General features: G+C 37.9%; 2 protein-coding genes across 5 annotated transcripts in view; both read right to left on the bottom strand.

The window, feature by feature from the left end:
* The window catches only part of PAPOLG (poly(A) polymerase gamma), a 33,760-nt gene extending 8,022 nt beyond the window's left edge, over window positions 1-25,738 (bottom strand). For 2 of the 4 annotated variants that reach the window (XR_008700366.1, XM_055540192.1), the window contains exons 1-16: window positions 25,507-25,738; window positions 23,272-23,433; window positions 21,734-21,800; window positions 13,827-13,908; window positions 13,483-13,592; window positions 11,626-11,679; window positions 9,720-9,831; window positions 7,489-7,578; window positions 6,736-6,874; window positions 6,125-6,197; window positions 5,296-5,416; window positions 4,864-4,948; window positions 4,419-4,472; window positions 2,520-2,639; window positions 1,836-1,945; window positions 26-147 (exon numbers count right to left, since the gene is read on the bottom strand). Coding sequence is in view for 3 of the 4 variants with exons in the window: in XM_055540192.1 (XP_055396167.1) it covers window positions 26-147; window positions 1,836-1,945; window positions 2,520-2,639; window positions 4,419-4,472; window positions 4,864-4,948; window positions 5,296-5,416; window positions 6,125-6,197; window positions 6,736-6,874; window positions 7,489-7,578; window positions 9,720-9,831; window positions 11,626-11,679; window positions 13,483-13,592; window positions 13,827-13,908; window positions 21,734-21,800; window positions 23,272-23,433; window positions 25,507-25,523 (1,518 nt within the window). In the remaining variant the exon portion in view is untranslated. The remainder of the gene's footprint in view (window positions 1-25; window positions 148-1,835; window positions 1,946-2,519; window positions 2,640-4,418; window positions 4,473-4,863; window positions 4,949-5,295; window positions 5,417-6,124; window positions 6,198-6,735; window positions 6,875-7,488; window positions 7,579-9,719; window positions 9,832-11,625; window positions 11,680-13,482; window positions 13,593-13,826; window positions 13,909-21,733; window positions 21,801-23,271; window positions 23,434-25,506) is intronic. The other 2 variants (XM_055540193.1, XM_055540194.1) reach the window with 2 other exon arrangements.
* On the bottom strand, window positions 13,939-20,891 carry LOC129623120 (60S ribosomal protein L39-like). Its single transcript, XM_055540195.1, has one exon. The coding sequence runs from the start codon at window positions 18,829-18,831 to the stop codon at window positions 18,532-18,534; it is 300 nt and encodes a 99-aa protein (XP_055396170.1). The 5' UTR covers window positions 18,832-20,891; the 3' UTR covers window positions 13,939-18,531.
* Window positions 25,739-27,939: the final 2,201 nt, after the last annotated feature.

The raw sequence follows: 27,939 nt of genomic DNA, 5'->3' as shown, positions 1-27,939 counted from the left end.
ACTGGAGAGGTGAGTACAAACTCACCTTTTTCTTCTTCTGAAGAATTTCTGCAGGCAGGTAGTGATGAAGTTGTTTTTTTTTAACATGAGTTGCTTCAATTTTCATTCCCTCCTTTAGCATGTTTATATTGTTTGCCTGTCTGTACACTGTAACAAAAGTCAGTATGTTAAAATGGGAAACTCCTTTCTAAAGAAAGGGTGCTATTTTCTTTTTCTAAAATACGAACCTTCAGTATCTCCACATTACTACACAAAACACATTCTTCTTACAGAACACATACTTCCAAAACATTTTCACCACATCACAATCCTTTTCAAGTACTGACTAGTTTCCTCATGTCCAACTTGTAAGACTTTCCCATAATCTAATCTCACTAACAAAATTAATGTATGGATAAAAGTTTTCTAAAATCTTGTTTTCTGCTATTTTCCCTAAGATCAATCTCTTCTCATTACTACCCGCCCAAATCTGAGCTAATCCTAATACCATATACACAAAATGCAATCTAAGCTCTCCTCCTCCATGAAGCTTCTTTTACTATACGAGTCATAGACTGTTAGACATGAGAAACCATCTAGAAGTACATCCTTATCATCCAGGTAGGTAAGCAAGACTCAACAGCCTTGAATGCCCTGCCAATACCGAAATACACATAGCCCCAGATTCCCACTCTGGTGCTTCTCACCCCTTGTAAGAAAGTCAGTTTTATTAACTATTATATAAATTATTTAGTGTGTGTTAATTGTGAATATTCATATGATAAGCTAACTGGAGAGAGGGGTGGGAGGTTTCTTCTGCACAGTATCTACTGTGAAATGCAAATTATATAATCTCTTGGGGCTTCAATATCTCTATCTGGAGAACATTTTATAAATCTGTAATAAACAGAGGTTCCCAACCCCTTCCTTTTGGAAAAAATGAGTCCCAATTAGAATGGAAAAATATCTATGTTTTCATTCCAGATTGCTTATAAAAGAACCCTCAGGAGTGCATGTTCAATGTGCAGACTTCTGGCTCCACTCCCAGAGCCTATGATTCAGTAGCTGTAAGGTGATGCAGAGAAACCTGCATTTTCATGATAAATATGAGTGCTAGTTCAAAAGAAAAACTCAGATGAGCTAACCAAGAATATAGTATAAATGTAGTTTCCACATTATTAAGACAAGCCCACATTTATAACAAATATATTAAGATATTCCACAGAGATGGTCTTAGAAGATGTGAAAGATTCTTTTCACTGATTCTGAAACATATTCAGCAAGCCTGTATTGACTGATACTTATTTCATGTAAAATAAAAGTCAAAAAACAAGTAATCTTTATGACTTTGGTTATAAACATTGGCTGTACACACTAAAAATCACCTATAGAGTTTCTTTAGTCTTCTTTTTGTTTTAAAAGTTAATATATTCACATGGTACAAAACTCAAAGGGTTCATGAGTATACAGTGAAGTTGCCTCTGTCAGACACACCCAGTTAGTTCCTTGACCTAAAAGCAATTCTGCCAGTTTCTTTTATTAAAAACTATATATCCTTCCAGAGATAGTCTATGATTTTTAAGCAAAAATGCATGCATTTCTTTACTGATTTATATAAATGATACTATACCATACCTACTGGTCTGCACCTCCCTCCTCCCCCAAGAGGTCTTGTAAGTTGTTTCATCATGCCTTTACTTTTTTAAGGGCAGCGTATAGTTTCACAATATAGATGTTTCATGTTCGTTTAACCAAATGTGGAACTTTATAAAAATACAGCCAGCCAGATCCTAGACAGAGGATACTGCATTACAGCCAAGGTTGAGTGCCACAGCTCTATGATGACAAAGTCTTACCTGTATCAGTAAATGACTGTATATCGTATGTCAAGTCTATATTAACACTTTCTGCATTTTCTACTCTCCGAAAAATTATTCCAAGGAACCACATTGATACATAATTGTTGCTATAAAATAAAATTTAAGAATTTCCATTAATTTTTAATAATTTTACAGATGCTTTTTGATAATTAAAACTTGGTCTCTATGGAAGCACAAATACAAATTTCAATGGTTTGGCCAAATTCTTAAAAAAAAATGTTAAGTTATCTTGTGTTATTATAAAGCAGATTAAATGCTTTGAAAATGACTGACTATGTATTTAAGGATGCTCCAAATATTGACTGTGATGGAGCTTTTTGTTGAGGTCTGTGGGCTACCAACATAGCATGTACTTGGTTGGTTTTTTTTTTGGCCTCATCATGTGGCTTGTGAGATTTTAGTTCCCTGACCAGGGACTGAACCTGGGCCCTGGGCAGTGAGAGTCAGAGTCCTAACCACTGAGCCACCACAGAATTCCAACATGTACTTAAGTTTTAATGCATGATCACTTATGCTCAAGTATACGATTTATCATCGTCCATCAGTGCCTGTTACACAGCAATAACGGCTATGTAACATGGCAATCTTATAAGTGATCTTAAATATACATGTCAGGTAACATTATTTAAGAAATAAAATATTAAAAAATAATTAACTTACTCTTTATGATGTTCCTTATTTCCTGGGAATGACTGGGGATTTACATGGGCAAGAGTAATAAATTCATTCCGTTCCAAATTTCCCACAAGTACACGTATTTTAGATTCTACTAACCCAACCCTAAAATAAAAACACAGACAAGAATTTTCAATGTTAAATGTGGAACCTATATCCAAGTAAACCAAATAGTATATTAGCTATGATGATTTTGTTCTTCAGTTGCTAAGTTGTGTCTGACTCTGTGACTCCATGGACTGCAGCACACTTAGGCTTCCCTGTCCTTCACTATCTACCAGAGTTTGAGCAAAGTCATGTCCATTGAGTCAGTATGCCATCTAACCATCTTATCCTCTGCTGTCCCCTTCTTCTCCTGCCTTCAATCTTTCCCAGCATCTGGGTCTTTTCCAATGAATTGGCTCTTTGCATCAGGTGGCCAAAGTATTGGAGTTTCCGCTTCAGTTCTTCCAGCAAATATTCAGGACTGATTTCCTTTAGGACTGACTGCTTGGATCTCCCTGCTATCCAAGGGATTCTCAAGAGTCATCTCCAGCACCACGGTTTGAAAGCATCGATTCTTTGGTGCTCAGCCTTCTTTGTGGTCCAACTCTCACATCCCGTACATGACCAGTGGAAAAACCACAGCCTTGACTATACAGGCCTTTGTCAGCAAAGTGACGGCTCTACTTTTTAATATGCTGTCTAGGTTGGTCACAGCTTTTCTTCCAAGGAGCAAGCGTCTTTTGATTTCATGGCTGCAGTCACCATCTGCAGTGATTCTGGACCCCAAGAAAATACAGTCTATCACTGTTTCCATTGTTTCCCCATCTATTTGCCATGAAATGATGGAACCAGATGCCATAATCTTCCTTTTTTGAATGGTGAGTTTTCAGCCAGCTTTTTCACTCTCTTCTTTCACTTTCATCAAGAGGCTCTTTAGTTTCTCTTCGCTTTCTGCCATTAGGGTGGCATCATCTGCATATCTGAGGTTGTTGATATTTCTCACAGCAATCTTGATTCCGGCTTGTTCTTCATCCAGGCAAGCACTTATGGTGTATTCTGCATATAAATTAAGTAAGCAGGGTGACAATACCTTGACGTACTCTCTTTCCCAATTTTGAACCAGTCTGTTGTTCCATATCCAGTACTAACTGCTGCTTCTTGACCTGCATACAGGTTTCTCAAGAGGCAGGTAAGTTGGTCTGGTATTCCCATCTCTTTCAGAATTTTCCACAGTTTGTTGTGATCCACACAACAGTCAAAGGCTTTAGAGTGGTCAATGAAGCAGAAGTAGACGTTCTTGTGGAATTCCTTTGCTGCTTCTATGATCCAAATGATTTTTGGCAATTGGATCACTGGTTCCTCTGCATTTTCTAAATCTAGCTTTACATGTTCATTAAAAAAATTCAGTCCAATGTATTAAGAGACCCTGTTTAGAATACCATTCAAGTAAATGAAAAGTTACTTAGTGAATTCTGTTTCCTCCCCTTTCTTTTTCAAGAAGGACAGATCTATTTAATGCACTCTTGATCTAAAATACTGCCTTTTAGGGCCGTGAAATAGTCATGACTGGAGTATGTGTGTATATATATGTGAGTCTGTATAGACATTATGGTTATATACTAGGTATCAGAATCATTCAAATGCCTCACAATTTTGCTTAAATTTGACTCTGAGAAGTGACAAAAAGCAAAAGTCTGTGCATATATCCTTATTTCATGTCACTTTCAATTCTGAAACATTAATTTGATGGCATTTCTTAAACACTGATACTCCATGGTCAAGTACAACAGTCGCTATAATATTTAATAATTGAAAAGTAAGAAAGTGTTTTAGAAATGATAAAGCATCATATAAATATGTTATCATTACATAGTAGGCAGAGAACTTGAAATGCCTTACCACTCTAGATGATTTTCTTCTGTTGATGCACTGGCAGTCAATACTATATAATGTCTGTAAAGAATTTTCAGCAACAATCAGGGGGGAAAAAGCCAGAAATCATTGTTGAGAGTCTGACTTTCGATCATTACTTTTTCTTTCTCCCTCCCAATGAACAAAAAAGCTAACACAGGCACACATTTATGAAAATTAAAACACGCTGATTTTCACAAAATTAATTCTAGACCCTCTAGTTAAAAACAATTCACTAAAACCAAAACCCCACAAATACTGGGTTGATACTACTAGAGTATAGACTTTTCTTATCACCTAAGGTTTCTGCTAACCTATTCTCTACCTCACTTTAACTATTCAAGTGACAACTGTCACCTATTATGTATTAACTTTGTAAGTTTAATATTCTTCCTTACACACACACACACACAAAATGCAAAATTTCAAATACCTATACTTTTGGAAAAAATTTGGTGGCTCAAGTAGTTTGGACCAATCTGACTTCCCCTGAAGAATTTCATCTGTGACTGCAAGACCTAAATAGAGAAAGAAACACAGATTCTGAAAACTCAGCATCACTCAGCATCATAGCTCCTGTATTACCCTTCCCTCAAAGCTCTAACCCCACCAAATCCCTAAGTTAAAAAAAAAAAGTATAAATTTATTATGTTCTTTCTTAGAACACAAAAGTCAATTTCAACCAGACTGGAGTGGCTTCATTTTTGGCCTTTTAATATTATCACATACTTTGCAAAACCAATTACTGAAAAAACACATTTGAAAGAATTTTTAGAAATAATAGGCGTAACTGCAATAGAATAAAATTGTTGTCAAACCAAAACTTGTGGGAATATGTATAGGGCAACAGGGCTAACAGGTTTACCTTGTTTAAATTCTTCTACCATTACTGTTCGAGTTGATGTGGACACATTATACGTAGAATTCTGTTGTGGGTAGGCAGGGGTGATTATGGGCATGAGATGATACCTATCTGATGGATTTACCTGTGAAATTAGAAGCAGAATAATTGATCTATTCTCCTATTTCAGTTGTCCTCACTTCATTTCCCCAAAAGTCTGAAGAATATGAAATATATTTTAATACTACATTTCCTCAATTCTAAGAAGAACATTTCCCCTCCCCAACTACATTTATTTCTGAAGTCAGATGTGTATGATAGTCAAACTTAATTGATGGTACACTTTATAAACAAAGGTCTTTTAGAACCAAGGAAATATAATAGTAAGTGCAAAGAGGATTATCTGGTCCAATGGTCCCCTATCCTCTTTCCACACCTTCCCCTTGGTTACCTAGGAATGAGTACTCTAAAAAGCAAATTAAAATGCAAGGTGAGAGTTCTGCTATCGTGGGACCACGAATCTGCTTTAAACTGTACTGCAAAGTACATGTTTTATATATGTCAGTATTTTATTATTAGTAACTAATTACTTGTAAGACAGCTTTAAAAAACAGATTATGACATTCTGGTTGATACAACCACTCATCAAGTCTTATACGGGTGATTTTTAATGCTATAACATTTGGATCAGCATTGGAGACACAAATTATCTGCACCAAAAAACACAGTAGAGGGAGGGAAAGGACTATAGTTACATAGAAGTAAGATGAACTGGAATAGCTTTACTCTTCAAGTTCTAACTTTCACTTTACAGAAGTGTCCTTTTCCTAGAAAGCTTTAATAAGTTACATACCCGAGGATCCCAAACTGGCAAATTCAAATTGCTTTCTTCTGGTTGCTTCAGTAGCACAGGATTTGGCCATTCCCTAACATGAAATAGGAAAATAAACTCATGTAAGACCTCATTTCAGGAACTACATGAAATGTTAAAAACTGCTTATTTTAAAGCAGTGATCTCTGAAAGGGCAAATACTGCTTTGCCCATTAACTTTAACTAATTTAAATCTGAAATTTTTCTTTCCTTCTCATTTGCTTTCATGGACTTAACTCTGATGATTTAGTAACAGCAACAGCTAACATTCACTGAGAATACTCCTAATAAATACATGGAACAGCTATGGTTATTATCTCTATTTTACAGATGAGGAGATTTTAACCTATATAGAGCTAGTAATTAGCAGAGCAAAGACCACTCTCACTAGCTAAAGGCCCACATTTACAGACCCCCTAGAAGAAAGCACCATCTGGTATCCCATCATTTCCTCAAATTTGATGTTTAAAATTTAACTTTTAAAAACAAATGTAAGACAACAGAAAAAGTATACGCATAACTCTTAATTTCCAAATAAGTATACACATAGGCAGAAGTTAGTAAGCAGAGAAAATATGTACATGACTACTTACCATTTGGAAAAAACTAAGAAGAACTTATGAACTAAAGTAGAAGCTGCTGCATTTGGATATAACTGGCAAGTTCTTGCAACCAGCATTGCCCAGGAGACACCACCAAGGAATCCCAGCATGTTGGAATAAATACCACGTCCTAGAAAATTAATATAGTTGTTAATTATTGTTAGGACCTACTATCCATGACATTCACGTATAACAAACAGCTTAAAGTTTAACTGCTCTCCTAAGATTTGCTTGGAACTCTTTTCCATCATAGAAACATTAAAATCAACAAGCAGACCTTCATGACAGGATCATTCTTGTTAGTAACCCTAAGTCACTCATCTTATCTCCTACTTTGCCCTCCAATACAGAGTGCTGTAAGGTAAAAACAAAATGTTAAAACTATCACTGTAGGTTCTTCCTTTAAAAAATTTACTGCACACCTATTATATACTAGACTGCTGACGATGGCGATAAAGATGATTAAGATGGTTCTGCCTACAGAGAACTTGAAGATGAGTAAGGATTTTACTCTTCAAGTTCTAACTCATTCTAACTCTCTGGCTGAAACCTAAGATGTAGAGTCAGGGGCTTTTAGTTTTCACCTATGGAAGAAAAAAAGAGTCACATCTGAAAAAGAAAGAGCCCCTTCAAAACTTACTGTACCTCAATCCCCCACAGTAGTTTCCTATGTCTGTCTACCATGAACAACTGAAAATTATAATTTTATAACTCAAGGTAAAATTAAAGACTTTGGATACTTACGTTTTGCCCATAGTTTAACTGCTCTTAGGGTGAGTCTGAAAGTTTCTTTATTTGGCACTAAATGCAAAATTTCATCAGTAACTCTACATCCTGAAAAACACAAAGTATTCATTTTTCATTATGCAACAAATTCCAGTTAATTCAAACAGCCTTTTAACTTCAACTCTCAAATGCTAAAAATATCAAAGATAATAAAATATGAAGTTTAATCTCTCCATGTAAATTTAGGCCTTATATAACAGAAATCACTTTGCTTATAAAGAATTAAACAGCACATGGGTAATGCAATCTAATATTAAAATAAGAGATGAATCTGAAAAAAAATTTTTTTTTTTCCACATCTGGCTTTACTGTTAGTCAAATGCCTCTAAGTTGGAAAACTATTATTGCTTTAATGCAAACCTTATCCACAAATACTGTAGTCTATTGCTGCTCTCTGGAAATACAGCAAAACACAATGATTAAGTTAAAGAAGATACTATAAACCAGTAGTTCTCAAGGTGTGGTCAGTGGACTCTGGGGACTCTATTAGGTCAAATCTATTTTTGTAGTATTAATGTGTTCTTTGACTGTTTCACCATGTTAAATTTGCACTCATGGTGCAAAACCAATGTTGGATAAAACTTCTGGGATCTAAGCAGTGAATCAAAGCTGTGCCAACAAAGTGTACTAGTAGACAATATTATCTTCACCACAAGTTTGCAGTTAGAAACAGGAGAGGAACTTGTGTGATGTCTGAACGTGTTCAAGGTAAGCTAACTATGTTCTTTTTTTCAGGGAACAACAGTTTTAGTAGAAGAATGATTGACAGACAACTGTGGTTATTCATTTTTGGGTATTTAGCAGACATTTCATAAAAAAATGAACAAAATGAGCCCCTCACTTTTAGAAAACCAAATGATGAAATTTATTGAAATAAAACTCGAGCTTTCAAGTAAAAATCAGAATTTTGGACAACTAGTATTTGCTACTATGAGCTTGACAGCTTTCCAAGACCTAGGCTTTTCTGATGAGATTGGTGGTGATACTGATGAACGTGATTTTTTAAAAATTATTTTATAGTAAAATTTGTGTTAGTATTTAGAATATCCAAATAACTTTGTGGGCCAGTATTTTCCACATACCTAAGGCATGATAAGACAGAATCATGGACAGGTAAAAGATCCATTCAAAGAATCAGACACACCAATATATTTTAATGTAACAAGCAGACCTTTTGTAACAGTGTACAAAAGTTAACTGATAACAGTTTCAGGTTCTATATTCTAATCAACACGTAAAAAAGATCACTTTTAATTCAGCAGAGAAGGGAACAAATTACTGATGTATGCTACAAACATGGATAAACCTCAAAAACATTACGCAAAGTGAAAGAAGCCAGACACAAAAGACCATTATATGATCCCATTCATATGAAATATCCAGAAAAGGCAAATCTACAGAGATAGAAGTGGTTGTCAGCAACTGGAGGTTGAAAAGGGGAATAACTGCAAATGGGTATGAGGGATCATTTGAGAATGATAAAAAATGTTCTAAAATTCTACTGTAGTGTACAACTGTGAATATACTGACTACTAAATTATATACCTAAAAAAGATGGATTTTATAGTATGTAATTATACCTGAAAAAAGCTGTTAAAAAGAAAAAAAAACTGTCATTGGTCAAGTTTTGGTGTAGTATTAAATATCCACAATTATGTGAAAGGGTATTAAAATACTCCCTTTTCCAATTACATATCTTTAAGAAGTCAGAATTTCTCCCTATGCTTCAATCAAAGTAAAATTTTATGATACTGACAGTAAAAGCAGATAAATTAGTCACAAAAATGCCAAAAAACCTGCCATTCTCACACAAAAATATATCTATATTCACTTATAAATGGATTATAGCTATTTTTAAATGGACTAAATAAATACCTTAAAAATTTCTCAGTTTTTATTTCTAACATGATATATTGATAAATATAATTCACGTAAATGGAAGACCTTGGGGGGGGGCCTCAAAAAATGTTTAGAGTGTAAAGGGGTCCTGACACGAATAAGCCTGAGAACCACTGCTCTAAATATTTCAAATCTATGTTTTATGATGGTTAAATGTGATCAGATTACTTGTATAAAGAAAATTACATCATTTTAAACTAAGGCTAATTCTTATAACAGTTTTGCAAAAAGATCTCTATTTGTCCAACCGTTTTCAAGCAGGTTTCTGAAATTTCTTTTTAGAAGCTTACCATTTAGGCTGCGAATACACCTTATATCAAGGCTTCTCAGTCGAGAGTCATCTCTTAGATCTAAATTTTCTGATATGGTCTGTATTGCCAATCTTGCAAAGACTAAATCAATCTTTGGAAAAATGAAAAGAGAAATATTACTTTTTCTCCTAGTCCATTCTCTCTGTTTTTCCCATCTCAAAAATGTTCCAAAGGCCTATGCAGGCAACACCACATTGGAAAATCACTGCAAAGTTTTGGGAGAACAGTTTTCAAATGAAGGGAAAGCATTTTAATTTTGCCAAGCATTAAAAAAAAAAAAAAAATCAAAACTATATGAGTGAAATTTCTAGATAAAGATGGCAGATTCAACACATTTACATTCATTCCCTCTTGAAAGCTCACTAAAATACTGGCAAAATTTTGTTTTGTTGTGTTCTAGTGTTATTGTTTCTAAAGGCATAACCTACTAGGTCAAAGAACACAGTAGGAGACAACAGCAAAAACCATGAAAGCTGGAAAACAAATGTTTTTGGACAAATGTAACAGACTGAGCAGATCTAAGAAAGCAGAGATAAAATATATCTAGGAAATAAGGACAAGAAACTGTAAATAAACTCATAAATAAAAAGGAACACTTAAGAGAATAAAAAAGTATTCATAGAAAATAAAGTATGATGGCAGAAATGAAAAACAAGAGAAAAGTTTACAAGATGAGACAAGCCCAAAAAGGAGAACAAAATATGAAGACACAGTTATAAGTAGGAAGGAAGAAGTTTAAAAAAAAAAGGCAGTCCTGGGGGTGCAAAAATGTTAGGAGTTCCAGGAGGAAAGAAAACAAAGGCAGGAAACACAACAGAATTCAATACAATTTCCAAGAGCTGAAGGACAGGTATTTCCAAATCAAAGGAACTAAGTGCCTTAGCACATTTGTTTGAAAAGATACATGGCAAAACAAAGTGTATTACCATGAATTTTACAATGCTGAAGACCAGGTGGAAAAAAGAAAACCACACAGTGGCCAAAAAGACAGAACAGGTCACATACAAAAAATGAGGAATCAAATTGGTTTCACATTACTCAACAGAGTATGGGAACTAGATGACAATGAAGCAAACAAGGCCTTCAAAATCCTAAGAAAAATTATTTCCCACCTAGAACTCTATACTTAGCCAACATATCAATTTGGTGTGAGAACAGAATAAAGACATTTTTAAACATGCAAGATCTCAAAAATATGTGCTCTTTTTAGGGAAGCTGGTGGATGAGTGCCTCTAAAATGAGAGCAAGTCAAGAGAAAAGAAAACTAGAGAAGCAAAAGGAAATCCCAGGATCAGTGAAGAGACAAGTCAGAATGACAGCTGTGTATCACTAATGGAGACCAATCAGAGTAGATCTGAATAAATGAGAAGAATCAGTGAGATATTTTTCCAAGATATTAATGACAGAACACCTGAGAAATCCAAATCTATTTAATGGAGATTTAGACAACCAGGAGAGACTAGTTTGAATTAGTAAAAGTATAAAAATCAAGGAAACGAAACACAAAACATTAACTTCCGAGAAAACAAAAGTCACATAGCAAAGAATGGTAACCAGGTACATTTTGTGCTTAGTTTTGAACTGTTATTTATAAGATGGTAATAACAAAAAACAATGAATACTGCTCTAACTAAAACTATAATAATATAATTATTTTAGGAGATTGTGGGAACAAGACGGATGTGTATAAAAATAATGGGGGCAGGGATGGAGGTTGGTTCATCTTCCATGGTGAGGAAGGATTCACCATGACTAGACTATTTGATTCCTTAAAATATGGGCCTATGTAAATCTAATTTTTAAAAAATACAAAACAGTACCAAAAAAACACCCCATACAGGTTAAATAGTTTAACTGTAAAGTCAGAAAAATAGATAACACTTACTTCAATTCCATCAAATTCAAATTTTATAACAGGCACAAAGGCATCTTCTACAGCCTGCAAAAGAAGAAAACAATTATAAAAAATAAGGTGTAATCTTTTCTCTGTCCTTCCCAAATGCCAATAATGTGAATACTTTTTCTCCCAATTTCTAACTCAGTAGAAAATGTGAAAATTTTCTTGGTTTCTCATTCTAGGTAAGCAAGTACTTCCACACTGTGACTGTGTTATCTAAGATATGCAAGATATCCATCAGAGTAGTTATCTAAGTTATTATCCTTCTAAAAATACTCATCAGAAACGGGCAGGGAAAAATGCTATCATTTGGGTATTTACTATTTGTTGGAACTTAAATTGAAAACTGATTATTTACCAAGAGCACTAGTGTAAAAAAGTATCAGATCTCATCACTAATTTAGCAAAAAAAATCTATAGTTTGGATTTAGTAGGAATGTTTCTCTAAACCCTCCTAATCCCTCCACCTAATGAATTCCTAACCTCCTCCTCCATTCCCAGAAACCCAAATAACAAGATCCTCTGAGCTTCACCTTATCCAAGCACTTGAAATTACATTAAAACTGTTTGTTGGACTTCGTGGTTCAGTGGTTAAGAATCTGCCTGTCAATGCAGGGGACACACATTCGACCCCTGGTTGGAGAAGATTCCACATGCTTTGGAGCAACAAAGCCTGTGCCCCACAACTACTGGGCCCAGCTGCCTAGAGCCTGTGCTCTGCAACAAGATAAGCCACTGCAGTGAGAAGCCGAGGGCTGCAATGAGAAGTAGCCCCTTAACTCGCCACAACTGAGAAAGCCCATGAGCAGCAATGAAAACCCAGCACAGCAAAAATAAAAAATAACTAACTAAATAAACTGTTTAGTTCCCCCAATCCCTCCATCCCATAAACTATGTTTTGTTCACTCTTGTATTTGTGGGACTAAGGCCATATTGGATGAATCACTGGTGCTGAGATTTTATTTGCTGATGAATAGCTAGATATACACATAAAGAGTTACTAATAGAACCTTACACATAATAGGAGCCACAATTTTATAGGCAACAACCATTTACCAGATATTACAGTAACTGATTTACGTAAATGATCTCATCAATCCTCCAAAAAACTTTATAAGAAAGTTATCACTAGATTGTCATTTTATAGCTAAGGAAACTGAGACTCAGAGAGAATAGGTATCTTGACCAAAATCCACTATTTAATATGTGGTAGATTTTAGACTCAATCAAGATCTGTATAACTAAAAAGCTCATGTTTTCATATATAATGGAATATTACTCAATCTTAAAAAGGAACAAATCTGAGACAGCTGAACTAAGGTGGATGAACCTAGAGCCTATTATACAGAGTGAAGTCAGAAAAACAGAAACAAATATCCTATGTTAACTCAAATATGGAACCTAGAAAAATGGCACTGGTGAACCTATCTGCAGGGCAGACACAGAGTGGGGAAGAGGTGGGGGACAAACTGGGACAGTAACACTGACATATATACAGTACCACGAGTAAAACAGATAGCTGGTGGGAAGCTGCTGTGTAACACAGGGAGTTCAGTCTGGTGCTCTGTGACAACCCAGAGGAATGGGATGGGGATGGGGAGGGAAGGAGGCTGAAGAGGGAGAGGATACATATCTATACTTATGGCAGATTCACGTTGTTGTATGACAGAGATCAATACAACATTTTAAGCAATTATCCTCCAATTTAAAAAAAAAGCCCATGTTTTAACTCACCATCCATTATTTTAAGATATAGCAACTTTTAAAATATATCAGTCATCACAAGCCCTAGCTTTTGCTGTTATTTGTTAACAAATTCAAAATATTAAATAACAGTATACTTACTCTTAAGTTTCTAATGCCATCTTGATGTTTCAACTTTTCAAAAAAAGACTGAAAAAAATCAGATCTCTCCACATGTCTTGGGGCTACACAAAGTGCATCAATGTCAGCTCCTGCAAATCAAAGTACTATTAAGAACAGTATATTGAGTATGTATTACATTTTTATAAACAAAAACATAATGTACAGAAGAAACTATGTAAGATGAGTATAGGAAAATGTTAACACTGATTAACTCTGAGTGATGAGATAATGGGAATCCCCCCCCCCCCGTATTTTCTAATTATAAACAATAAATAAGTTTGTTATTCAAAGTTCTTACCAGTAAAACACAGAAAAGGAATTACCTTTGGTGTGTACTCCAAGTCTATAGGAGCCAAAAGTAAAAATCTTTCCACCAACAGTAGCCACAACAGAAGGTGGAAGATTCTAAAATAAAATAAAAATATATAAAAGGCATTCAATTATTCAAATTATTTAGCATTAAAACTGACTAAGTGCTCTAATAAACACTGGTGAGGATGTGAAGAAAAAGTAATCCTTATAAACTATTTATGGGAATCTATCAATCACGATGGTGTGATCACTGACCTAGAGCCAGACATCCTGGAATGTGAAGTCAAGTGAGCCTTAGAAAGCATGACTACGAACAAAGCTAGTGGAGGTGATGGAATTCCAGTTGAGCTATTCCAAATCCTGAAAGATGATGCTGTGAAAGTGCTGCACTCAATATGCCAGCACATTTGGAAAACTCAGCAGTGGCCACAAGACTAGAAAAGGTCAGTTTTTATTCCAATCCCAAAGAAAGGCAATGCCAAAGAATGCTCAAACTACCACACAATTGCACTCATCTCACATGCTAGTAAAGTAATGCTCAAAATTCTCCAGGCCAGGCTTCAGCAGTATGTGAACCGTGAACTTCCTGATGTTCAAGCTGGTTTTAGAAAAGGCAGAGGAACCTGAGATCAAATTGCCAACATCGGCTGGATCATGGAAAAAGCAAGAGAGTTCCAGAAAAGCATCTATTTCTGCTTTATTGACTATGCCATAGCCTTTGCTTGTGTGGATCACAATAAACTGTGGAAAATTCTGAAAGAGATGGGAATGCCAGACCACCTGATCTGCCTCTTGAGAAATTTGTATGCAGGTCAGAAAGCAACAGTTAGAACTGGACATGGAACAAGACTGGTGCCAAAGAGGAAAAGGAGTTCGTCAAGGCTGTATATTGTCACCCTGTTTATTTAACTTATATGCAGAGTACATCATGAGAAACGCTGGATTGGAAGAAACACAAGCTGGAATCAAGATTGCCGGAAGAAATATCAATAACCTCAGATATGCAGATGACACCACCCTTATGGCAGAAAGTGAAGAGGAACAGAAAGGCCTCTTGATGAAAGTGAAAGTGGAGAGTGAAAAAGTTGGCTTAAAGCTCAACATTCAGAAAACGAAGATCATGGCATCTGGTCCCATCATTTCATGGGAAATAGATGGGGAAACAGTGTCAGACTTTATTTTTCTGGGCTCCAAAATCACTGCAGATGGTGACTGCAGCCATGAAATTAAAAGACGCTTACTCCTTGGAAGGAAAGTTATGACCAACCTAGATAGCATATTCAAAAGCAGAGACATTACTTTGCCAACAAAGGTTTGTCTAGTCAAGGCTATGGTTTTTCCTGTGGTCATGTATGGATGTGAGAGTTGGACTGTGAAGAAGGCTGAGCGCTGAAGAATTGTTGCTTTTGAACTGTGGTGTTGGAGAAGACTCTTGAGAGTCCCTTGGACTGCAAGGAGATCCAACCAGTCCATTCTGAAGGAGATCAGCCCTGGGATTTCTTTGGAAGAAATGATGCTAAAGCTGAAACTCCAGTCCTTTGGCCACCTCATGCGAAGAGTTGACTCATTGGAAAAGACTCTGATGCTGGGAGGGATTGGGGGCAGGAGGAGAAGGGGACAACAGAGGATGAGATGGCTGGATGGCATCACTCACTGGATGGACGTGAGTCTCAGTGAACTCTGGGAGTTGGTGATGGACAGGGAGGCCTGGCGTGCTGTGCTTCATGGGGTCGCAAAGAGTCGGACGCAACTGAGCGACTGATCTGATCTGATCTGATCAATATATTAGTGCAACCACTGTAGAAAACAATTGGAAGGTTCCTTAAAAAAACTAAAAATAGAGCTACCATATGATCTAACAATTACTCGATCACACTCCTGGGAATGTATCAGAAGAAAATAAAAACATTAATTCAAAAAGATATGTACCCTCATGTTGGGTACACATCTAAATTGTAACATATATAAATTGGGAAAGGAGTATGTCAAGGCTGTATATTGTCACCAGCTTAATTAGCTCCTATGCAAAATATATTCTAAGTGTGGGGCTGGATGAATTACAAGCCGGAATCAAGATTGCTGTGAGAAATATCAACAACCTCAGATATGCAGATGATACCACCCTAATGGCAGAAAGCAAAGAGGAACTAAACAGCCTCTTGATGAAGGTGAAAGAGCAGAGTGAAAATGCTGGCTTAGAACTAAACATTAAAAAAATGAAGATTATGGCATCTGGTCCCATCATTTCACAGCAAATAGATGGGGAAACAATGGAAACAGTGATAGACTGTATTTTCTTGGGGTCCAGAATCACTGCAGATGGTGACTGCAGCCATGAAATCAAAAGACGCTTGCTCCTTGGAAGAAAAGCTATGACCAACCTAGACAGCATATTAAAAAGTAGAGCCGTCACTTTGCTGACAAAGGCCTGTATAGTCAAGGCTGTGGTTTTTCCAGTGGTCATGTATGGATGTGAGAGTGGGACTATAAAGAAAGCTGAGCACCAAAGAATTGATGCTTTTGAACTGTGGTGATGGAGAAGACTCTTGAGACTCCCTTGGACAGCAAGAAGATCCAACCTGTTCATAGTAAAGGAAATCAGTCCTGAATATTCATTGAAAAGACTGATGCTGAAACTCCAATACTTCAGCCACCTAATGTGAAGAACTGACTCATTTGAAAAGACCCTGATGCTGGGAAAGATTGAAGGCAGGAGGAGAAGGGGACAGCAGAGGATCAGATGGTTGGATGCCATCACTGACTCGATGGACATGAATCTGAGCAAGCTCTGGGAGCTGGTGATGGACAGGAAAGCCTGGCATGCTGCAGCCCATGGGGCTGCAGAGTCGAACAAGACTGAGTGACTGAACTACTACCCTCATGATCATTTCAGCATTATTTACAGTAGCCAAGACATGGAAGCAACCTAAATGTCCATCAACAGAAGAATGGATAAAGATGTAGTGTGTGTATAATGGACTACTACTCAGCCATAAAAAAATAAAATTTTGCCATTTGCAACAACATGGATGGATTTCAAGGGTATTATGCTTATGTAAGTCAGACAGAGAAAGACAAATATTGTATGTTATTACTTACATGTGAATGTAAAGAACAAGTGAATATAACAGCAAGAAACAGACTTGTAGATACAGAGAACTAATAGTGGTTACCAGTGGGGAGAGGGGCACAACAGGGGTAGAGGATTAAGAGGTACCAACTACTATGTATGAAATAAAGTACAAGGACACACTGTACAGCACAGGGAACATAGCCATATTTTAAAATAATTTTAAGTGGAGTATACCTTTAAAAATTGCAAACCACTATGTTGTATACCAAATATTTATATATTGTAAATAAACTATACCTCAATTTTTTTAAAAAACTGCCTAAATGCTACTGATACGTACTACATTTGTCAAATTTAGTGAGCTGAGATTTATAGAGTTTTTTGATTGTAGCTTGAAGTAATGAAGGTATTCTCAGAGGACAGACAAAACAAATTTGTGTCCAGTATACGTGTATACATGGGCTTCTTTGGTGGCACAGTGGTAAAGAATCTGCCTGCCAATGCAGGAGACACAAGATCCCTGGGTCAAGATCCCCTGGAGGAGGAAGTGGTAACCCACTGCAGTATTCTTGCTGGGTAAATCCCATGTACAGGAGTCTGACACACTACAGTCCATGGAGTCACAGAGTCAGACATGACTGAGGGGACACGCACAGATGCATATATCTCACACACATACACACACACACACACACACACACGCATGCATATATCCCTATCTTAAGAAAAATGTTTTCTATCATTTGACCTTACTTGTCCCCTTCAACTGCCTGTCTTTGACTCCTTGGTGACTCTCAATAGTAGAACCCTCAACTACTAAATTAATGCACTTTCAGCTCTCTAGTTAGCATAGTTGACTAATTCCATCTCCCCTTTAGTTTCTGTGACAGATATGCTTAATTTCTTGATTCTAGCTCCATAATATTTCTACAAGGGGGGTCATTCTTAAAACGATCTCCTCATGAGAGGTAATCTAAAAACTTTACATATTTTGGGCTGTATCAGAATTACAATGCTACTTTTCACCTCTTTGTAGAGCCAATTCTAAGTGCCCATCAGATATTTTCACTCACTTTCTGATTCACCTCAGTAACCATGACTGATACCTAACAAAAAACATCCTATGATAAACCAGATATCTCTCCTTCTGAGTTCACTTTTTCTGTTCCTCATTTTCCTTACTGCCCATACCTATAAACTATTATTGTTTTTCCTGGATTACTAAGTCTTAAATTATATCCCTTACATGTCACTTCCTCCCCACCCACCTCCATTCTGTGCTATTTAATAGTATCATAAGTTACTCTCTTGCCATTAATCTTTATTTCTAAATCCCATTTTGTAAAAAATTCACTGGCTGATATTTTTAACTCTATCATATAACTCTTTGGCTCAAAACTTGCCAATACATTCTTTTCTGGATACTGATCCTTGGATCCTACAGACTTTGATGGTATGCTCTTAAGGATCTTTCTTTTTTTTCCCCCAACGTTTCATATTTATTACTGAGTCTCAGACTGATAGTGAGGAAATAAGAAACATCAGGAGCCAAGCATTACAGTAGTGATGTTCTCACTGTGGTTCAGCTGCTTAAAAAAGTGGTCTTAACATGTGTGCCACACGTTATAGACCCAGCTTGCTTCTTATAGACCCAGCTTGGTTCTTCTCCAATGTCTTCTCTTGGAGCTGTACCTGATTTTATTGCCAGTTTTCATTCGAATCCACTGAGGAACGGGACGATTCTGCTTTTGTTTCTTGGCCAGGAATTGCTTGATCCTGAAAGTCTTGTGAGAAGATATGGTGAGGAGACAACTCAACCGTACATAGGATGGCGGAGAAGAGAAAAGTAGGATCTTTCTTGCCTTGTTTCTTGATCTTCCCTTCTGGAGCTCCAACTGCCAACATGTTACATAACCTAGTCTCCTTTCCATTGCATTTGACATTTTCCTTGCCTTAAATAGGCTAACGGTTTGGTGGCTCAACTGGTAAAGAATTTGCCTGTAATGCAGGAGACCCGGGTTTGATCCCTGGGTTGGGAAGATCCCCTGGAGAAGGGAATGACAACCCACTCCAGTATTCTTGCCTGGAAAATCCTATGGACAGAGGAACCTGGGGGGCTACATACAGTCCATGGGGTCGCAAAGAGTCAGACATGATTGAGTGACTAACACTTTCACTTTTGCCTCAAATGCTTGCTGTCCTTTCTGCTATCTCAATTCCATCTATTTTTCAAAGTTCACTTCAAGTCCCACCTTCCTCATGAAGCATTCTTTGATTACCCTCCTCTTTATAAGCTCTTTTCCCCACCATGTGCTCTTTCATACTACATTTACTTTTTTTCTTCCCTGTATGTTAGTTCCATCACTTCACTATATTTACATTCCTTGAAGGTGAGAACTATATCTACTATTTCTAGGCACTTCCCCAAAATGCCTAGTCCAAGTTCCAAAGAGTAGTATGCGCTAATTAGTTTGATTAATCTATATAACATGATATTATGTTTGTTACTTTCTGTTTAATAGGTATGTTTCAAGAATACCACAAATTTTATAGCTAGAAAGGAGCTAATAAAATTATTAATGACTAACTGAAACAAAAAGATAGAGAAGCCCTGTTAAGTTTACTTTCCCACTTTGAAAAGCATGATTCTTTCATGATTTATGAGAAAGTGATAAACAGAGCAAAAGATTTGCACCACAAACCAGAGTATTTAACTAAAATGGTTTGGAGTTCTAGATTGTTTAAAGTTTAAATATTCCAACTATGCACAGAATATTAAAATGATATTTGATCTAACTCAAATCCTTTGGATATGTTCCATATAAAATAGGTATAAATGACAGAGAATTATGATATTGAAAATGACCAATCACTGTGTCTATGGAAAGGAAGATGCTAAAACCAATTAAATTTTAAAAAAATAACTATTTTGCTTTAAAAAAAAATAAAATAGTGGTAATGCCTCAAATTTTTAACAATGGTTTTATGCCTAGGAATTAAATGGAAACCAGCTAGTGAAATTTGTAAATTAAAGTACTGATGTGAATAAAATGAGGGGAAAGCAATTTTAAAAAATCAAAAAAAACCTTTGACCTTGGAACAGATTCTACTAATTTTTCTTTTAGGTGCAAAAAATCCACCAGTAAGGACACCAGTAAGAAAATTAGTTAGGTGCATCTCTCAATAAAGTATCTAGCCCTTTTTTGTGAACAGTAAACACTTGACTTTCCTTGATGTATCCTAGAATATGTATGAGAGCAAAGACCTCAGTATAACCACATTACATGACATAAAGACAACACAAGAAGTCAAAAAGCTTGTTACTCTGATTTTAAATCAATTCTAGCAAGTTGTGTATCTGGTTTGCATATCCACAGCAATTATGGGCTGATTATAGACAGAGACAACAGGTTCCCCAACATTCATTCAATGCCTGAGCTCTGTCCTGAGGTTGTGCAAGTGAATAAGACAAGTTTATTAAAGAGTTGATCAGCTAGTAGCAGAGAAACAAGCATGATTTTTTTTTTTAACTACTCATGACTAACATTTCACATGCTCAGAATTCAACCTAACAGAAAACTTCAACTATTGATAACCCTGCTGTGAGCTCAAAAATGAGCCAGATAGTCATTTGGCAGAAAAAGTCAATAGTGTCAAGACCATTTATTTAAACTCAATGACTGTAGACTTAGCACAGTCCCTCATAACCTTATTCAGAGCCCACTGCTTGAAAGAACCAATTTTATACACATATCAAAGGTTACAAAAGGAAATAAAAGTTGTAAAAGAATTCTAACATGTGTGTAATTTCTAAACTGATATTAATGGGCAGAAAGGGATTTTACAGAGACACTACTGCTGTGAGCCCTTAACTTTCAGCTGACAACTGTTAAGAGATGGGAAAACTATTAAAAAAAAAAACACAACTAAAACTAAAAATTTAAAATACAACAGTTTGAGCCACTTAGTAAAGGGACAAACAGTATTATCCAGTTGAACATGCCCTATCTCATTTTACTACAGCCAATGAAGATTCCCAAACAAATGAATTCAATTATATTCAAAAGATTCTAAGAAAGCAAAGAGATATGTAATTGATTTTAGAAGGAAAGAAGTTAAGCTACTGGAGGGGAAAAAAGCAGTATAATTATAAATTAGGGTTTGCAAACTCCAACGTCTCCTAGGCCAGGCAGGTAAGCAAATGAGGAAAGTATACACATAAGAAACACAGAAACTGATAATCGACAGTTGCTATGTCTGAGAGAGCGGGGAGTAATGGGGACCATAAGGCACCAGAGGGGAGTAGCCCAATTCCATTCAAGCCTCTTCTGGCCTTGCCCCAAGAAAGGCCCAGTGCTGCCATACCTGGTATTTCACAAGAATTCTGAAATCTGGCTTTTAAAATTTCAGTATTTAAAGTTTGGTTTACTACATGTGAGTCAAGGAAGACATTTATGTGGAAATGTAGTAAGACACTGGCTACCTCTGGGGTAAATCCTCATTTATTTAGGACTCAACTGTCTAGAGGGTTTCCCTGATGGCTCAGCCAGTAAAGAATCCACCTGCAATGCAGGAGACCTAGGTTCAATCCCTGGTTTGGAAGATCCCCTGGAGAAGGGAACGGCTACCCACTCCAGTATTCTGGCCTGGAGAATTCCATGGACTATATAGTCCATGGGGTGAAAAAGAGCTGGACATGACTAAGTGACTTTCTCTTCATTTCAACTGTCTAGAACAATTCATTTCTAAGTATACTAAAAATGTTTATCTATTTTTGATTATTCTCAACTCTGCATTTTTTTTACCAGGACACAATGAAACTATGAATTCAATTTAGAGTCTTACCTTACTCTCACTGACCTCAGAAATCCATTCTTTTACTAGATTGTTCAGTTTACCAAGAACAACCAGCCTATAATAAAAAATAACATGCTTTAGATGAAAACAAACAAAAAACCCCCACCAAAAACAAACAGTATTTTAAAAAGTAATTAAACATATAGGCAGTACCTTTATGTTGGTGCTAGAGTAAAAGCATATTATACACGTGCTAATGCTATCACATCTGTTGACACAAGGCACATCTCTTTGGCATTCTTAGGTTCCTAAGAGTTCCAAAGAGACGATAAATGTGATGATAGTATTTTGGTTTTTGAGCTATTGTTTCAAAATTCAAAAAGCCTAGTTAAAAAAAAAAAATCAAAATTACCTTCAATAAGGCTGCAGAGGCCAACTGAACTGTCAACTTTCTTGGCCTTACTATGGAATAAAATCAATTCAGTGTGGTAATAGTAGTAGTCAGCACTCTCATTGACAGTTACAAGTTTTTGGATAATAAAAACAGGCAAATTATTTATTGGCTAATTTTTTATAAAAAATTTAACTTAATAAAAGCAATTTGATATTAAAACAAACCTGCAACCAATGGCATATCCAAATCCAAATTAAAAAAAAAAAAAAAGTTTAGGCATCTCAAAGATAACACATGAGAAACTGAATTCCCAATCTGTCCAAACTTGCTTCTCCCTCAGCCTTTCTCAGGTAATGGAATCTCATCCTTCCAGCTGCTGAGACCAAAAATCTTGGCATCCTTCTTGATGCCCCCCACTTCCCCCATTCCAGTTATTAAACAAGACATCCAGAAGATGTACCTTTAAAAGACATCCAGAATTCTACTATCTCTTATCACCTCCACTGCCATCCCCCTAGTTCCGGTCACCACTTCTTCCTTGGGTTACTGGAACAGTCTCCTAACTAGTTTCCCTGTTTCTGACTTTGACCCCTCTGCAGACTACTCTCAGTAAAGCAGCCAGAGTGACTGTGTTAAACATGAATCAATCATGTCAATCTGCTGCTCAAAATCCTAACAGCTTCCCATCTCAGAGTAAAAGCCAAAACCTTTATAATGGTTTTCAAGGTCCTAAATGACCTTTCCCTCCAAGCTTCTTCCCATCTCATTTTCTTTAAGCCCACATTCCCCTTCTTACTCACTCTATGTCATATACCTAGGTTACCTTGCTATCAGGTACGGTCCTATCGCAAGCCTCTGCCTAGACTGCTCTTCCATCAAATCCACAGAGCTCTTTCCTCACTTTCAAAATTTCCCTCAAATGTCAATGAAGACTTCCTTGACAACCTCCAGTCTCAGCTTCATTTTTCTCAGCCGGCAATTGTCATATGTTAACACTGTGTCACTGTGTTTATTTTACTTACTTGGCTAATTGTTAAGTTTCCTCCTCTAAGCTCTAGGAAGGCCAAGTGTTCTTTTCATTTTGTCATTTTTATATCCCTACACAGGGACATCACTGGTACATGAACATATGTTTATAGAGTAATGACTAAAGAATGTACTGTAAAATACTTTGCATTTTTAAATGACATACCTATGGTTCAATTCTTCCTCATCTTCAAACACTCCAAATGGTTTCATGGCATCAATTAATTTCTGTGTGTAAATATGATCAATTTCTTTAGGACATGCCAAGCTAATTGGAGAGGTGATTCCATAATGCTTTTGTTGACGCTGGCTGTCCAGCATGGTGTTTCTGTTCAAGAAAAATGAAAGAGCAGAAAAAATTTAAAGTTTCATTTACTGATACATTAAACCTCTCAATCCACTCATTAATTTAGCTACTTTAAAAGTTTACTCAGTACTATTGGTTGGCCGTGCCCCCCCCCTTTTTTTTAAGGAAAAAAGGATATTTTGCGCTTATGGAGATGAAGGACTATTCATTCTGCTTCAAGCTTTCATGGTTAGGATGTCTTTTCAAGTCAAAAGCAGCCTGTGTTGGCATCAGGACAACTGTGCCAACACCACTCAGCTCAAACGCAAAGAGCCTGAATGGGAGCTGGGCCATGGCCACCTTGACTACACCCTGCAGACTTAAGTCAAGTACCACCTTTGAAAAGCAGTCAGCCACTTGAAAGAAAGCTCTAAGTAAAAAACAATGCCCCCAACCCCAGGAAAAAAAACAAAATTATTTGATTAGAAGGTCCTTATGAAATACTCTAGCTTTTAAAAAGAAATCACTAGATGTGTCCCTGAGAAACCTATTAACATCCATTGCGTCCATCAGAGTTTATAGCCCTAACATTCTGTGACTCGTTAATTGTTCTTTTCACTGTCTAAATGAAGTCTATGATACCAACTATGATCTTGAGTCCCACTTTCTTATCTCTGTGCTGAAAATGCTGGCTATCAAGGTCCCTATGCTATGCTAAGTCACTTCAGTCGTGTCTGACCCTGTGCGACCCCATAGACGGCAGTCCACCAGGCTCCCCTGTCCCTGGGATTCTCCAGGCAAGAACACTGGAGTGGGTTGCCATTGCCTTCTCTACTAGCATTAAAATTCCAAACCCATGGTTCTGAACCTCTCTCATCTAGAGAGGAAAACAAAAGCAAGTGACACAATCCCTCGAGAAGTAAACACTCTGGAGAAATTCTAGGATAAGTGCGCAAGGAGACATGTACAAAAACGTTCACTACCACACTGTAACATTAAAAAAAAACAAAAAACACCTAGAAAAAACCTAAAACAATCACTAACAGGAAATGGACTAAATCAGAATGTATCTCTACAAGGGAATACAATACAATATTAGTGTGAATTAATTAGAGCTGAAAAATACTATCATGGACAAATCTCAAAGACATACGCTGCGCTAAAGAAGTTGTTGAATAATAAGTGTGGTACTAGTCATATAAAGTTTAAAAACAAGTAAAACAATGCTGGTTATGGACATATACATATGCAGTAATAGCATTAAAAAAAAACATGCCGCATAAGCATCAAATTCAGAACTGTGGGGAACTCCAGGGAGAGAGGTGAATGGGCCTAGAGGAGGAGGTAACAGAATTCCTTCAGATGTATTCAGTATGTTCGGTTTCTTTTAACTAAAGGTATGTGTACACACACACACACGGAACGTTATACTTTGGGAGATGGATGATAGCTACGTAAATGATGCTGTTATGTTATTTTAGGCATTTTTCTGTATGTTTAAATTATTTCCTAATAAACCAAAATGTAAGAAGTTACAACAAAATCTTGCCAAGGACCGACACTGTTCCTGACTTATCAAAGTATGACCAGGAGGTACAGACTGGCAGATGTACTGTGGATAGGTGGGGAGATGAGGGAAGGGTGAAAAAACCAAAGCTTGACTAAGAAGAGAAACCCATGGGCTGGAATAGGAGTGAATGCACTCCAGAAGACCTGGAGACAGCCGGTCAGGAAGGGAGGCGGGGGAGGTAGGGGGATGGTATTTGCGCCAATGCAGACAGGGGCAGAGACCGGCTCAGACAGCGCTGGGGGCAGGAGAGTGACCGACAATTTTCCCCCACAGACACACGGGCCTTTCTCCCGCCGCAACCTACTCTGGGGCGTCCTCGGAGACAGGGCAGCCAGGGAACAGATGGGGACTCCTAGAGTCCCCGAGTCTGGCCAGGTGAGCCGCGGGTGTAGGGGAGGTGCCCTTGCCGACCGGTCGGGAGAAAGGAGACTACACGAGAGCTCTGGGCAGGACGCGAGAGCCAGGGAACGGAAACGGGGTCCGTGCTGGCCACACCAGCCCACCCAGTTCTACCTCACTCCCAACCGCCGCCCCCCACCACTTACGCAGACATCTCTTTCATCGCTTCCTGCGTCTCCCTCACCGGCGAGTTGTCTTTCGCTCTGGAGTCCTGTTCTTGCTCTTCCCTTCTCCTCCTGTCCAGTTTCCTCCGCTTGCTTGTAACTCGCTTGCACGCTCACTCTCTCACTTACTACAGCCGAGGCATCCAACCGAGTAGTGAAAACACCACAAAACCGGCTCTATTTATGACAATACAGCGCGGCCGACGCCAATATGGCGCCGCTTCCCAGCCTGCCCCTCGGCCGCCGCGGCCCCGCCCATGGGGGGCCTGGGCCCGCCCTCGACCCCGCCCCCTCCTGCTTTAGGTCCCGGTAAAAGGCAATGGCAACCCACTCCCAGTATTCCTGCCTAAAGAATCCCGTGGACCGAGGAGCCTGGTAGGCTGCAGTCCATGGGGTCGCTAAGAGTCAGACACGACTGAGCGACTTCAATTTCACTATCCATTTTCATGCATTGAAGAAGGAAATGGCAACCCACTCCAATATTCTTGCCCGGAGAATCCCAGGGACGGAAGAGTCTGTTGGGCTGCCGTCTATGGGGTCGCACAGAGTCGGACGCGACTTAGCAGCTGCAGCAGGCTCAGTGGCCCCGCCCACAGAGGCGCAGGCTTGGGCTGCAAACGCCGGTCTGGAGGAGTGTTTGATTCCCTCCATGGTCCGTGGGACTGTCTATCCAGGCTAACTGCTTGGAAGGTAACTTGGAACATGTATTCCTTGTTTATCTTGTGAAAGCCTATGTCATATATTTTAAAAAACTACACAACTTTGCCTAGCAAATATTAACTCTTCCATTATACCACACCTTTATTTTAATCAGTTATATGTAATCTAATCAATCTATTCCTTGAGGCGATTATGCCGTGAGAAGGTCCCACCTAGGAACGTGTGACTTTATAATTACCTGGGAGTGAAGCGAAGTTGTAAATTGGAGACTAACTATTCACCTCGAAGTACCTCCCCCTGATTTACGACCTTCTAGCAATCAGGTAGGGCTTCCCTGGTGGCTCAGATGGTAAAGAATCCTTCTGCAACGAGGGAGACCTGGGTTCAATCTTTGGGTTGGGAAGATCCTGTGGAGGAGGGCATGGCAACCTGCTCCAGTATTCTTGCCTGGAGACTCCCATGAACAGAGGAGTCTGGTGGGCTGCAGTCCGTGGGGTCACAAAGAGCGACTAAACACAGCACAGGCAGTCAGGTATGGGAAATTGGTAGGCTGGTAGTCTGCAATATAGGGATAAATATACAGCTGAATCAAAATCACATGTGTTCAAATAGTGGAGATCATGTTTCATGTGAATGAGGATGAAAATGCGAAAATGATGACAAATTTTAAAACACTAAATTGGTTACAAGGAAAAGAATGTTAAGCTGCTTTTTCTTGGAATGTAACAATAGATAGAGAAGATAGACTTATTTATTCAAAAATATTTATTGAAAACCTAATCCGTGCCACCCCAAGACAGATAGGTCATGGTGGAGAGTTCTGACAAAACGTGGTCCACTGGAGAAGGGAATGGCAAACCACTTCAGTATTCTTGCCTTGAACAGTATGAAAAGGCAAAAAGATAGGACACTGAAAGATGAACTCCCCAGGTTGGTAGGTGTCTAATATGCTACTGGAGATCAGTGGAGAAATAACTCAGGAAAGAATGAAGAGACGGAGCCAAAGCGAAAACACCACCAGTTGTGGATGTGACTGGTGTTGGAAGTAAAGTCCGATGCTGTAAAGAGCAATATTGCATAGGAAACTAGAATGTTAGGGCCATGAATCAAGGCAAATTGGAAGTGATCGGGCAGGGGATGGCAAGAGTGAACATCGACATTTTAGGAATCAGTGAACTAAAATGGACTGGAATGGGTGAATTTAACTCACATGACCATTATCTCTACTACTGTGGACAAGAATCCCTTAGAAGAATGGAGTAGCCCTCATAGTCAACAAAAGAGTCCAAAATGCACTACTTGGATGCAATCTCAAAAACAACAGAATGATCTCTGTTCGTTTCCAAGTCAAACCACTCAGTATCACAGTAATCCAAGTCTGTCCCCCAACCAGTAATGCTGGAGAAGCTGAAGTTGAATGGTTCTATGAAGACCCATAAGACCTTCTAGAACTAACACCCCAAAAAAGATGTCCTTTTCATTATAGGGGACTGGAATGCAAAAGTAGGAGTCAAGAAATACCTGGAGTAACAGGCACATTTGGCCTTGGAGTACAGAATGAAGAAGGGCAAAGGCTAATAGAGTTTTGCCAAGAGAACGCACTGGTCATAGCAAACACCCTCTTCCAACAACACAAGAGAAGACTCTATACATGGATATCACCAGATGGTCAACACCGAAATCACATTAATTATATTCTTTGCACTCAAAGATGGAGAAGCTCTATACAATCAGCAAGAACAAGTCCAGGAGCTG

The sequence above is a fragment of the Bubalus kerabau genome, chromosome 11 (genome assembly GCF_029407905.1).
Source record: "Bubalus kerabau isolate K-KA32 ecotype Philippines breed swamp buffalo chromosome 11, PCC_UOA_SB_1v2, whole genome shotgun sequence".
Lineage (NCBI taxonomy): Eukaryota > Metazoa > Chordata > Mammalia > Artiodactyla > Bovidae > Bubalus > Bubalus kerabau.
Note: the sequence above shows the minus strand (reverse complement) of the source record. Positions and strands in the feature narration are given on the sequence as shown.

What these genes read in the sequence shown, in the direction of transcription:
- LOC129623120 (XM_055540195.1), bottom strand. Translation starts at nt 18,831, where the DNA reads ATGTCAAATGCAATGGAAAGGAGACTAGGTTATGTAACATGTTGGCAG.